The sequence below is a fragment of the Gymnodraco acuticeps genome, unplaced genomic scaffold, assembly GCF_902827175.1.
Source record: "Gymnodraco acuticeps unplaced genomic scaffold, fGymAcu1.1, whole genome shotgun sequence".
Taxonomy (NCBI): domain Eukaryota; kingdom Metazoa; phylum Chordata; class Actinopteri; order Perciformes; family Bathydraconidae; genus Gymnodraco; species Gymnodraco acuticeps.
The window spans coordinates 90,486-105,000 of record NW_022992283.1 but is presented as its reverse complement, the minus strand read 5'-3'; the positions used below and the strand labels follow the sequence as shown (position 1 = coordinate 105,000).

Genomic DNA, 14,515 nt, shown 5'->3' with positions numbered 1-14,515 from the left:
TACTTTAAGTACCGTAGTTACATTTAAGTGCATTATACATTTCTTTATATTTTATTGGCTTTTCACTGCACAATACAAACTTTTACTTAAGGTTTATTTTACTGAATAAATACCTTTACTTTAAAGGTGGGGTAGGTCATTTTGGAGAAACCAGCTCGAGTGCGCTAGAAATTGAAAATACACAGCCGGAAAAAATCTGCCACTTCCTCACAGAGCCCCTCCTCCAACACACAGGAACGCGCACATGACCAATGAGGGCACGAGATAAGTTTGTGCACAGATGGAAGGCTGACAGGCAGGTAGGCCATCCAGTTACTTTAGCCGGGCCGGCTCAGATGATTGGTCGAGCTTTTTACAGCGCCACAGCTTCCAGAGATGACGTTTTTGTATGGATTTATTGTCAAAGCACTTCAGATATTCATTGCTATCGGGATGTTAAGAGCATTCCATGGAATATAACAACAAGTGTATCTCGAGCCGGTTTCTCAAACTTACCTACCCCACCTTTAAGTACTCAAAGTATGTTTTGTTACTTGCACAATAAATACTTTGGCTACAATTTACTGCACGATTAAAATGTTACTTTTAGTACTTTAAGCATATTTGACTGCTTACTTTAAGTACTTATACTATATTACTGCACAATGAATATAGATCACATTACATGTATGTTTCTTGCACAATTAATACTTTCACCTTTATTACTTTGACAATATTTTAAAGCACAATAAGTATTTTTACTTGACGTACTTTGTGTTTAATTTCACTCATATCACATACTAGTAATTAAGTTATCATTTAATGCAGAACTTTAAGAGTATTTTCAGTGTTTTATTAGTACTTTTACTGGCTTTAAGGATCTGAATCCTTCTGGATCTATGATTCCCGCTCTCTTTCCTCCTCTCTGCCGTCTCTTCTCATTCACAGTGTTTATAAATGAACGTCTCTCTCCCCCTCGCTCCACTGACCCACTTCCCTTCCCTCGCTCTGATATCTGACGTCTCTTCATCCGTAAACTCATGCTCAATCTTTATCATCTCAGATGCATTCCGCCCACGCTCTCTTCTGATTGGCCGGCACTCTGGACGTCTTCCACTGCTCGCCCTCTGACATTCCCATCATTCCTCTGGATTCATAAAAAAAGAGTTTTAAACTGAGTGAGTGTGAAGAGGAGGGTCAGCTGACGACTCAAACACAGACTCACTTTGTGGACCGTTAGTCAGGGACCGTTAGCTGAAAACGGTGACAATAAAGTTTACACAATAATATATTTGTTGAGTTAAAGGTCTCCTATTATACTGTTTTTCATCCATATATCACAGGTCTCAGATATATACAGAGCCTGTCTCTGATTGGCTGGAACACCAAACAGATCATTGCAGCATTACCCATAATCCCCTCTGTTTCAGCCCTGTTTCCAAAGTGCTGATTCTCTGTCTGTTACTTTAGATGAAAATAAGGAGCCCCTCCCCACGCCCCTCTGAGAGACATTTGGTTACAAAGAACTCAATGGTGCTCTAGGAGGAGATTCAGGTGATAAGGGGGGGGGGGGGTTACCTTGGTTGCTGATTGGCTAATGGTTACACAAGACAAAACATCGTTATGACATCATAAAGTGGCCAAAATCTGATCAGCTCATTTTCAGACAGGTTTTTATAGAAATGGATCAAAAAGAGAGAGAATCTTTGTTCCTGAAACTTTCAGAGTCTCTTTCCACAGAGGGGACACATGTTGATGTAGAAGAGACATGAAGAAGAGGGGACACATGTTGATGTAGAAGAGACATGAAGAAGAGGGGACACATGTTGATGTAGAAGAGACATGAAGAAGAGGGGACACATGTTGATGTAGAAGAGACATGAAGAAGAGGGGACACATGTTGATGTAGAAGAGACATGAAGAAGAGGGGACACATGTTGATGTAGAAGAGACATGAAGAAGAGGGGACACATGTTGATGTAGAAGAGACATGAAGAAGAGGGGTGACACATGTTGATGTAGAAGAGACATGAAGAAGAGGGGGACACATGTTGATGTAGAAGAGACATGAAAGAAGAGGGGACACATGTTGATGTAGAAGAGACATGAAGAAGAGGGGACACATGTTGATGTAGAAGAGACATGAAGAAGAGGGGACACATGTTGATGTAGAGAGACATGAAGAAGAGGGGACACATGTTGATGTAGAAGAGACATGAAGAAGAGGGGACACATGTTGATGTAGAAGAGACATGAAGAAGAGGGGACACATGTTGATGTAGAAGAGACATGAAGAAGAGGGGACACATGTTGATGTAGAAGAGACATGAAGAAGAGGGGACACATGTTGATGTAGAAGAGACACTGAAGACGAGGGACACATGTTGATGTAGAAGAAGAGACATGAGAAGAGGGGAACATGTTGCTGTAGAAGAGCCATGAGAGAGGGGACACATGTTGATGTAGAAGAGACATGAAGAGAGGGGGACACATGTTGATATGTAGAAGAGACATGAGAGAGGGGACACATGTTGATGTAGAAGAGACATGAGAGAAGAGGGGACACATGTTGATGTAGAAGAGACATGAAGAAGAGGGGACACATGTTGATGTAGAAGAGACATGAAGAAGAGGGGACACAGTTGATGTTAGAAGAGACATGAAGAAGAGGGGACACAGTTGATGTAGAAGAGACATGAAGAAGAGGAGGGACACATGTGATGTAAGGAAGAGACATGAAGAAGAGGGGACACATGTTGATGTAGAAGAGACATGGTGAAGCAGAGGGGACACATGTTGATGTAGAAGAGACATGAAGAAGAGGGGACACATGTTGATGTAGAAGAGACATGAAGAAGAGGGGACACATGTTGATGTAGAAGAGACATGAAGAAGAGGGGACACATGTTGATTGTAGAAGAGACATGAAGAAGAGGGGGACACATGTTGATGTAGAAGAGACATGAAGAAGAGGGGACACATGTTGATGTAGAAGAGAACATGAAGAAGAGGGGACACAAGTTGATGTAGAAGAGACATGAAGAAGAGGGGACACATGTTGATGTAGAAGAGACATGAAGAAGAGGGGACACATGTTGATGTAGAAGAGACATGAAGAAGAGGGGACACATGTTGTGATGTAGAAGAGACATGAAAAAATGGATTTTGCATAATAGGTGACCTTTAATGTCTCCATCTCTAAACCACCAACCTGCAGTGGCGTTTTCTCCCGGAGGCCAAGGGAAGCCAGGCTTCCCCTGTTTTTTCGGATTGTAGTTATAATTTAAATAAATAAATAAAAACACTTTGTTTTGTTTCAATAATTCTCCTTTGCTGTGTGTTGCTGCCGGCCCGTCTCTCCCCCATTCTCATTGAGTATTTTACAAAGAGTGAAACAGCGCCCCTCTACATGTTATGGTGAAACAGTAGATTGCACTCACTGTTGCGAGAGGAGGCCAGCCGAATCTGGCTTCCCTCGGTGAAAAAAAATGGAGGGATTGACCAATCAGATGAGGCTCACGTGATGCCCCTGCCAACCTGTGATTGGTCAGGGCCATGCCAAGAGAAGCCAGAGGCGGCTGGCTTCCCTTGCCTCACAATCCAATCAAATCGCATCAATTTAGTGTTGCAGTGACGCGTCCTAAAATCCGGAAGTAAGCTGCGCTCGGTTTCCCTCATGTTTTCCCTCGACAAAAAAGCAACGGGATTTCTCCATAGGATTTAGGAAAATAGCTCGAAATAAGGTCAGTGGAAAACGAACCTGTTAGATAAATGCACGTTTTGTTCAGTCGGATAATATCCACATGTCTACCCTACTTTTAAAATTTTCTAATCATAAATCTAATCGATAGAAGATAGATAGCGTCACTGCACCACTCTCACCGCCTTTAGAAAGTAACAAGCAACTGAAGCAAGTGCAATTATGGAGGGTGGAGATTTGGAGTATTTCATCAACAAATAATTGTACTAAACTTCCGCTACAGCAGCAACAACAAATACAATCTGATTACAGGCCGATGCCCAAACTGGAGCTGTGTACAGCGAGGGAAAAAGGAGCGAATCGGACGTAAAACGTCTCCTGATTTAGTTTGTGAATGAATGCTTATTAGAGTTTGGGCTGGAGAGTGCGTGCGGACCTGTCGGTTAGATAACAGGCGTGTGTAAGTCCTGCATCTGTCCTGCAAATGTGTGTAAAATGATACCGGGTGCTGTAATCACTCATCTGGTTACGTTATTACATTGACCACCACACCCCCGAACCAAAAGAAAGGACGTATTATTGGCTTCCCCTAATGTTTTCCCCACGCCACGCTACTGCAAACCTGTATTTATGTGGGTTTTTACTCTTTCTTTGTCAACAACAGAGCCAGGGGGGCTTAATTTTCCACAATATATGCATCCAATGAAGCATTGCATGAAGTCTGTTGATGATCAGAGGCTGTTGTTGGGCTGCATAAAGTTTTTTTATTTTTGTTTTGTAGGCAGACCATGCAGGCCTGATCTGTGAGTCTGTTGGACATCAACTCCGCAATAAAATGTAGTCTATATTTTCACAAGAGGTGTAAAACCTGTGAATTAATTATTTTTAATTTTCAATTTTTATTTTGTAATCATCTCGCGACCCCCACTCGGAGTCCCGCGACCCCCACTTTGGGAACCCATGTTGTAGATGACGTCACAGCTCCGCCTACATTGCGTTACTATAGTTACTGGGGTAGTTTTGGCGCGTTGATCATCAGATCAAGGGGCGTTGGAGACTCCAGTTCGAAACCCGCCTCGGCCGCCACTGCGTCAGGCCGTTGTGTCCTTGGGCAAGACACTCTACTCGCATTTGCTCCTGTGGGTAATGTTCACAGTATTGACATTTACATGTCTAATATGTGTAATATGTAATTATAAAGCGCTTTAAGCACCTGTAAAAGCGCTCTAATTAAAAAATGTAATCCATTATTATTATTATTATTATTACCGCCCCAGTTCCTAAACTGTAATGGAAACGCAGCAGAAAGTGAGCCTGGCCTAACAAGGCCTAACCAGGCCTAGCCATACCGTACTAAGCCAAGCGAGGCCCTGCAGTGGAAAATCGCCATAAATTAAGCTACTTTATAATCTGCAGGGGTCAGGGGCTTATTTACAGGCTGCAGAGAAGCGTCTCAATGCTGTCGAGTGTGATGGTTTAGCTCAGAGACTCCACATCCTGATCTGTTTTCACACAGAGCTGCTAACGCTGATCTGACTCGCCACTGAACGCCTCACAGAGCAGTGCTGGGTCACATTTCTACCATTAGTATGACTTTCCACAGTAAACACAGAGCTGTGAAGTCAGGACACATTTAGATAAACAACAGAATTAGCGGCTAGCATAAACAAAGAAGACACACCTGCAGTTCCTCCTGACAAACTGCCACACAGATACATATTGTATATACTTCCTTACACCATTTATACTACTTATATACTTGCATGTAATGTAGAGCTGCAAGAACCAATACTTGGAATATTGAAGTACAATATCTGAGTATTTCTACTTTTACTCAAGTTCAAGATCTGAGTACTTCTACTTTTACTCAAGTACAAGATCTGAGTACTTCTACTTTTACTCAAGTTCAAGATCTGAGTACTCCTACTTTTACTCAAGCACAAGATCTGAGTACTTCTACTTTTACTCAAGTACAAGATCGGAGTACTTCTACTTTTACTCAAGTTCAAGATCTGAGTACTTCTACTTTTACTCAAGGACAAGATCTGAGTACTCCTCCCACCTCTGTGTATCACTAGAATTTGATAGAGTGTATTTACAAGTCTCTAATGGCGCATTTCCACTACAGCTCGCCGAGCCGTGCGGGGCCCGTTTTTGGTTGCGTTTCCACTTGGCGTAGTTCCGGCTAGCGGGTACTATTTCACAGTTTTTCTGGCCCCATAAAATCGAGGTTCTTTCCGGGCCAACAACAACCAGGCTGAGTCGGGCTGAATATGCTAAACTAGAGAGAGAATCGCTGGCAAGGGGGCTACAACTACAACAAAATGAACATATTTGACCGTGATTTAATTGTAATACACGTTTCTAAATGACGCCGAAGTAACAACATACTGATACCGGTTAGTAAAAACCATGAATTAATGCTTTGACAAGACTGCAGACCAAAAACCTTTTAAAATGCGTGTTTTCTAAATGGAGCTTGGCTAAGCTAACGCAGTATATGCTCCGACCGTCCACACTCACAACAACGGCCTATACAGACATAAATAAAGCAGCGACTGTATTCGCCATGACACAGGCAGTCTGTGGTTTGTACTTGTTTAACTTCTGTCAAGTTTCTGAACAGATATGAGGAGCTGTGAGCTCTGAGTGCTAACAGCTAACGGCTGTGTTGTTTTTCTGGGGTTCTCATTGAAGATGACGTCACGGCTCCGCCTATACTGCGTTACTATAGTTACTGCCCCAGCTACTAAACTGTTGGAAACGCAGCATAAAGTGAGCCTGGCCTAGCCAAACCGAGCGAGGCAGTGTAGTGGAAATGCGCCATAAGAAAACAGTAACTGTTGCAAATAAACTAAATGTGTTAAAATGGAGATTCACATTCCACAAGAATAGCCTGAAAGAAAACTCCTTGACACCTCCATGTTTAAGAAACAAACATCTCCAAGACAAAGACCTCCAGTCTGAGGACCTTAAAGAAACCCTAATCAGTCCGTTTAGTGTGTAAACAAACATCTCAAAAGGTCCTGTTTCTCATTTCAAACTCTGTATATGTTTTCTTCTGGTGAATAATCCTGTGAGTGACTCCTGAACACAGGCGTCTGTCCGGTGAGGAGCGAACCTTCAGAGACTTTCTCTCAACAACAAGATTATCTTTCTTATGTAACTTTAAAATCACTTAACAAACACCACGAGTTCCCTAAGCTTTACAGAGCCACACACATTTACTCAGCATACAGAAGCAACAATCCTTTATGTTGACTGAGCTCCACCCTGCAACATGAGAAACCTTTAGTGGATCCAATGGTGCTTTAAAGAGTCCCTATTCTGCTTTTCATGGTTTTATAGTGTGTTTGATATAGGTTTTTAAGAGAGGACTCTTTAAAGTAGAGACACTGCATACTGATATACACCTGAACATCAGCAGGAGAGGACTCTTTAAAGTAGAGACACTACATACTGATATACACCTGAACATCAGCAGGAGAGGACTCTTTAAAGTAGAGACTCTACATACTGATATACCACCTGAACATCAGCAGGAGAGGGACTCTTAAAGTAGAGACACTACATACTGATATACACCTGAACATCAGCAGGAGAGGACTCTTTAAAGTAGAGACACTACATACTGATATACACCTGAACATCAGCAGGAGAGGACTCTTTAAAGTAGAGACACTACATACTGATATACACCTGAACATCAGCAGGAGAGGACTCTTTAAAGTAGAGACACTACATATTGATATACACCTGAACATCAGCAGGAGAGGACTCTTTAAAGTAGAGACACTACATACTGATATACACCTGAACATCAGCAGGAGAGGACTCTTTAAGTAGAGACACTACATACTGATATACACCTGAACATCAGCAGGAGAGGACTCTTTAAAGTAGAGACACTACATACTGATATACACCTGAACATCAGCAGGAGAGGACTCTTTAAAGTAGAGACAATACATACTGATATACACCTGAACATCAGCAGGAGAGGACTCTTTAAAGTAGAGACACTACATACTGATATACACCTGAACATCAGCAGGAGAGGACTCTTTAAAGTAGAGTGGAGATTATTCTGCTGAACAAAACATGTAAGTATCATAAACGTGTGTTTGCTACAGATCTTATTTTCTGGAATACTCCAACATCCAATACAAATAATCCCATTGCTTTTCCCCAACACCACATCAGACGGAAGTCTCGTGGTAATTATCAGTACCATGGCTCTTAAAGGACCAGTGTGGTGTGTGTGTGTGTGTGTGTGTGAGTGTGTGTGTGTGTAGCCTCTTTAAAACCCATGATATGTTTAATCTGATAATCTGATCATGTCATTAGCCTTTAAAATCCCGACCATGAGACGCAGAATAGTCAGTTAAAGTCTGTGGGGATATTTTTTACTCTCATGTGTCAGTTTAATCCTCTGTGTGAAGTTTTCTACATTCAATCACCTCTGTAACTGAAAACATGAGGTACAATAACACATTCACACACACTTCAGCTACAGGTCGAACTGCAGAATCCCAGTGTACTTGTTATATGAACATATTTCACTGTTTTAACACCAACTTTTACTATCACAACAGTGCACATAAACTCCTCTTGTTTCAATTATTTCATGATTCAACCTACATTTCAACTCCTTTTCGACAAAATAGACGAAAATGTTCTGCTTCTTCCCTGATTTGTTGACGTTAATCCTTAAAAAAAAACACCGTTATTCCTTTCAGTGCTTACATTTAAATAAAAAATACACTTAATGCAAATCAGCTCATATCAGTACTTGGAAAGAAGTGATTTTCTGTCCTTTCAATCGTTTTAAGTGATAACATCTTAATTGATGTTTAATGTGTACTCGTCAATTAACACTTAATCTGCTGTCACCGCTCAGATAACACTGCAGAAACAACTACGTCTCTGACGATGGGCACATTTCCATCGATATATCGTAAAGGGACCGTACACTCATTCATAGACTCAGACACACACACACACTCACCCGGCAGGATAAGCCAACAGTCCAGTTCGGGGGTCGCAGGCCAACGCTCGGTTCCCCGGAGCTGTGATACCCAGAACCTTCTCTAAGGTCACCTGTGGCGCAGAAAACATCAACGTTATTATATACATTACTTCAACCTGCAGAGAGTTTACACCTCTGCCAAAAACCCACTTGTTGTTCGCTTGTACCTTGGCCATAAAACACAACACACACACACAATTATTTATGCATTTGCTGTCATTTTCGCTCCCTTGTTCGTAAAACAAAAAATTGCTATTTGTATATAATGTATCTGTTAAACTGAAATCAATTAACACACTAAGACATGTTTTTTTAAATGGTTTAAAAGTCTGAAAATATTAGAAGTAGAATCCAAACAGAAGAGAGACAACTGAACAATAAAAAACTGATATTAAAGTGTGTGTAATAAAGGTGTGTGTGTTGATGTGCAGGTGAGTTCGGCTCGGTGCGGCAGGCCTTCCTGAAGTCCGAGGACTCGTCCGTCTTAAAGGTGGCGGTCAAAGTGCTGAAATGTGAGTCTGCCGTTTCTTCTTCTTTGGTTATTAATGTAGCAGCAGGTGCAGTTTGGCTTTCCATAAATAAATAAAAAAACATATATCTTAATGTGTGTGTGTGCGTGTGTGTCCTCCTCCAGCTGACATCACTTCATCATGTGACATCGAGCAGTGTCTGAAGGAGGCGGCCTACATGAAGGACTTCCACCATCCCAATGTCATCCAACTCATAGGTACACACACACACACACACACACACACACACACACACACACACACACACACACACACACACACACACACACACACACACACACACACACACACACACACACACACACACACACACACACACACACAAATAGATTGAAGCACCTAATTTAAAACGTTTGGCTAATTTAAAGTGAATATATCTGCATGTTTGTTGTTGTTTTGAGATTGTAACTTTATCATGTATTCCATTTCTGTTAGCAGATTTAGATCAAAGTGTTGTTAACAGACAAACTGTTCTGTACTTTGTTTAATGTGCGAAGGTGCCATGTCTGCAAAAAACCAAATAAAAAGATTTTGAAAGATAGAAGTGTTGCCATAAAACTAATAGAAATTGAGCTAATTCTAATTCTTTATAAAAATGTACCCAAAATTGCTCCCAATGAGTCGCTCAGTTGTTGTTTTTCCAGTTTAATCAGCTGACTGGACCATTGATGTCCAGTTTTATACATTTACGTTTTGCGTGGTGACCAATAGGCTCGTAGCTGCAGACAGGAAGTCACACACCTGACTGAAGCTTTAAATAGACCTGATTTTACTTGGAAATGTTCACAGCACACATCCAAACACACATTTACTTCACACTCCGTGCTGCTAAAATAATTCCCTCCTGTCCAATCAGATTGAAGTATAGTCCATCATCAGTGTGTCTTTTTTTCCCAGCATGCCTCACTTTGCATCAAGCTAAACATAGTCCTGTCTAACGTTCTGTCTTCCTCTCCTGACCGCTGTTAGCATGTTAGCGTGTAATCAGCTGTGGTTTGGTGCAAAAGCTAAGCTAATAACAGCAGTACAGAGTCTGCACTGTGTGTGTGTGTGTGTGTGCACACGTGTGTGTGTGTGTTCCTCTCACATGATTCTCCTCCCTCTGCACAAACTCTATTTATGTTTTCTCTGGTTCTTCCTCTCGTGTCTCTCACGTTAAACTGTTAAACACACTCTCAGATGAATCACCAGCTGACTTTGTTTCAGCAGAGATGAGTCACACACTGAATATATCGCCGTCTCTTCCACCACACCACACACACACACACACCACACACACACACACACACACACACACACACACACCACACACACACACACACACACACACACACACACACACACACACACACACACACACACACACACACACACACCACGGTATTTCAGTCTTCTTTTTTTTTAAACACTATATTTACCGACTTTTCCTCATTCTTACAAACTCAGTTATACCATTACAAACACATGACGATGAAGTAAATGAATACACTTTAAAAAACGTTATTGACTTGACACACTTTGTACTTCTTGAACATAGTGACATCACTACGGAAAACTCACGCTTCTATTGGCTAACGCTCAACCACATCTTACGTGGCTAAGGGGCGGGACATCTCTAAGCGGTTGACCAATCACAACAGAGCACATGTTGCATTGTGAGAAGAGCCTTGGCCTTCAGATTCTTATTTGAAGATCATTGAGAATACGACAATTAAAGCCTTTCAATCTCTTTGAATCCTCCACATGTGACACACAGATGTGCACCAAGGATTATTATTTACTCTCCTCCATCCTCACATACTTTCCTCATCTCCTTCTACCGTGAGTGGGACTGATGCAAGGAAAGGAGGTGAGTGAAGGCAGGAGGAAGGAGAAGGAAGTGAGGAGACTACAGATAGTACTACACATTGTACAGTTACTACAGATAGTACTACACATTGTACAGTTACTACAGATAGTACTACACATTGTACAGTTACTACGGATAGTACTACACATTGTACAGTTACTACGGATAGTACTACACATTGTACGGATACTACAGATAGTACTACACATTGTACGGATACTACAGATAGTACTACACATTGTACAGTTACTACGTGTACTCCTGCAGCAGTTTTAGTACACAGATGTTCCTCAGATGTTTGAGGTCAAAGAGTCAGACTGAAGAGATGTGAAGTGTTTCCCAGAGGAGACCATTACTGTATACACACACACACACACACACACACACACACACACACACACACACACACACACACACACACACACACACACACACACACACACACACACACACACACACACACACACCACACACACACACACACACACACACACACACACACACACACACACACACACACAGGCATGCAGACTGAGGGGGGAGGGGAAGCTAGACAGTTTTGTTTTTACTAAGAACAATGACATTTAGAAATAATGTAAACTTTTCAAAATAAAAGAAGACAACTGACAAAATAAAAGTCTAGCATTTGGACAAAGGGTCACATGATCAGCTGATTTATTTACACAGCAGGTAATATTCAGATTTGATGAATATTCATTTACAAAATGATCTTTTGTAACAGAATTACGTTAACATACGACGCTTATCCATAATTGTTACATACATGTTTGCATATGCACAGAAAGAAGAATCTTAAGTCTTAATCCTCAGAAACGTTTACAGACATTCATCCTTATTTACGGGACTACAGGTTTAACACAAATACATTCATCCGCATACCAACACGTACACAGTCTGCATACCTTTGTGTACTTATACTTTAATATGTCAGCAGTTTTATGCATTTTTTTAAAAACTGCCTTTTTAGTCAAGTATTTGCTTGTGTATGTGTATTTATATTTCTATATATGCATTGATATTTGTTTCTGTTAAGACTTTGAATTAAAACCCAGCAGAGTTTCAAAAATAAATCAGGTTTTTAAGAAGCTATAATAAATAAATGAAACAGTGGTGTTTTTCTTCTTCTCTTGTCATTAACTGGTGACCCTTTTCTTTATCATGCAGCCCTTTAGGAGTGAACCACTGCAGACTAACTGTCCTCACAAAGTGAAAACACACTTAAGCTTAGTTTACATGACTGCACACACACACACACACACACACACACACACACACACACACACACACACACACACACACACACACACACACACAGCTCGAAGCATTGTGGGAGTTTTTACAGGCTGACTGACTGAAGCTGCTGACAGATGGATGGAAGCCCTGCAGGGACAAACAGACAGGAACAACCTGACAGACAAGATGCTCTCTCTGTGTGTGTGTGTGTGTGTGTGTGTGTGTGTGTGTGTGTGTGTGTGTGTGTGTGTGTGTGTGTGTGTGTGTGTGTGTGTGTGTGTGTGTGTGTGTGTGTGTGTGTGTGTGTGTGTGTGTGTGTGTGTGTGTGTTACTACTGTTTCACTGAGCAGAGAACCTGCAAGACTGCACTCAATGACAACATCTTTCAAATAATGGCAGTGTTAGTCTTCCATACAACATCCAGCCTATAAGAGTAGCAATAACCTTATTTTGAGATGTTTTTAACTTGAAAATACTAGAAAACGTTGCCTTTTTTACTTGAATTTCTCTTTTTCTCTTAGATCTTATCCCAACAATACTGTGTGAATCGACACATAAAGTATCAACAATATTATTGACTATAACTAATAATAATATTCAAGTTTTGGTATTAAAGTTAGAAACTGAAAGTACCGGGACAATCCAAACTGAAATGTTTAAATGGACCGGATGTTCGAAACTTTATTGACTCCAACTGAATCGAACAAACTGCGGAGGACTGCTGCATGCCTGTGTGTGTGCGTGTGTGTGTGGGTTTAAAATATGCCGACACAGCAGAAAGCAGTGAGTGTGAATACCCATCTTAATGTCCATGCAGCACCCAGTACATCACACACACACACACACACACACACACATACACACACACACACATTAAATATGAAATACTGAAACAGTATTATTGGATGGAGTCGGTCGTGCTGCGTGTGTGTGAACGTGAATATGATGTGAGGAGCAGAGGCATTAGATGTTTAATGACACTTTCTGAATGAAGTCAGTTTTATATAAGAGACCTTCATGTATGTACTGTTGCAACTTGTTTTCCTTGCCCATATGTTTGCATATATTAAAAGGAAACAAAAAATCCAACATCAGATCGTGAACATTTTCATCCTGAGTTACTTAAAAAAATAGAGCATGTTTTATGGGATGTATCATGTAAGAAATAACAGGCTTACACAATGTTGCCTTATTATTAATGCTTTATGAATGCAGGGGGACTTCATGATGCCCTCATTAAAGTTTAAGTTTAATTTGCACTAAAAGGACGAAAAGTTTAAGCATATTTTGATGAGTATTGGGATAATATCCTGAAATCCAATGATTTTTGCCATGACCTGTTATTTTGAAATTGCCCCATACTACCAGGAATAACATAAATTATACAGCATACTTCACAAGGATATTATACACATATGGACGTGTGTGTGTGCGCACCTTGTTCAACATTAATATGTCACTGACAGACTATCTGATACAATACATGGGTTCTGAGCTCGTGTGTGTGTGTGTGTGTGTGTGTGTGTGTGTGTGTGTGTGTGTGTGTGTGTGTGTGTGTGTGTGTGTGTGTGTGTGTGTGTGTGTGTGTGTGTGTGTGTGTGTGTGTGTGTGTGTGTGTGTGTGTGTGTGTGTGTGTGTGTGTGTGTGTACCTTGTCGCTGAGGTCCTCTTTGTGCCGCGCCGCGCCGCTCCTCCGCCTCAGTTTGATGGACGGGGAGCGCAGCAGGTTCTTGATGCGGCTGCGGATCGTGCCGCTTCCCTCCGCCGCGCTCATCGCGCTGCTAGCTGCCCGGCTAACTGTCCCTGTCAGCGGCTACTGGAGCCTGTCTGTATCGCTCTGTCCTCCACTGCTGTCATGCTGCCGGAAGAGGAGGGTTCAGCCTGTCCTGGTTCTGAATCTGGGCTGATCCGGGTCACGGGCTGCGGTTCCGCTCCTGCTCCGCATCCTATTCCTCCGCCGCGGCGAAGACACGAAGCGAAGCGGCTTCAAGCAACAGACCGGACTGAGCAGAGCGTCAAGACCGCGTGCGGCAGCGACACAAACCCTTCCGCCCGGCCTTTTCAAAAATAAAAGATAGATAGATAGATCACTAGATCTCGGACTGGTAGCTCAGCGGTAGCTTGGTGAGAATAACTTCAGTCTTTCTTTATATACTGTACATATAAGTATATTTT

At 41.6% G+C, this 14,515-nt stretch overlaps 1 protein-coding gene across 1 annotated transcript in view; it reads right to left on the bottom strand.

Annotated features, from left to right (window-relative positions):
* Positions 1-14,362, bottom strand: part of mapkbp1 (mitogen-activated protein kinase binding protein 1) — a 57,622-nt gene extending 43,260 nt beyond the window's left edge. The window contains 2 exon segments of the mRNA XM_034207423.1: positions 8,688-8,779; positions 13,992-14,362. Of these exon segments, the coding sequence (XP_034063314.1) occupies positions 8,688-8,779; positions 13,992-14,114 (215 nt within the window). The 5' untranslated portion in view covers positions 14,115-14,362.
* Between the last annotated feature and the right edge of the window lie 153 nt (positions 14,363-14,515).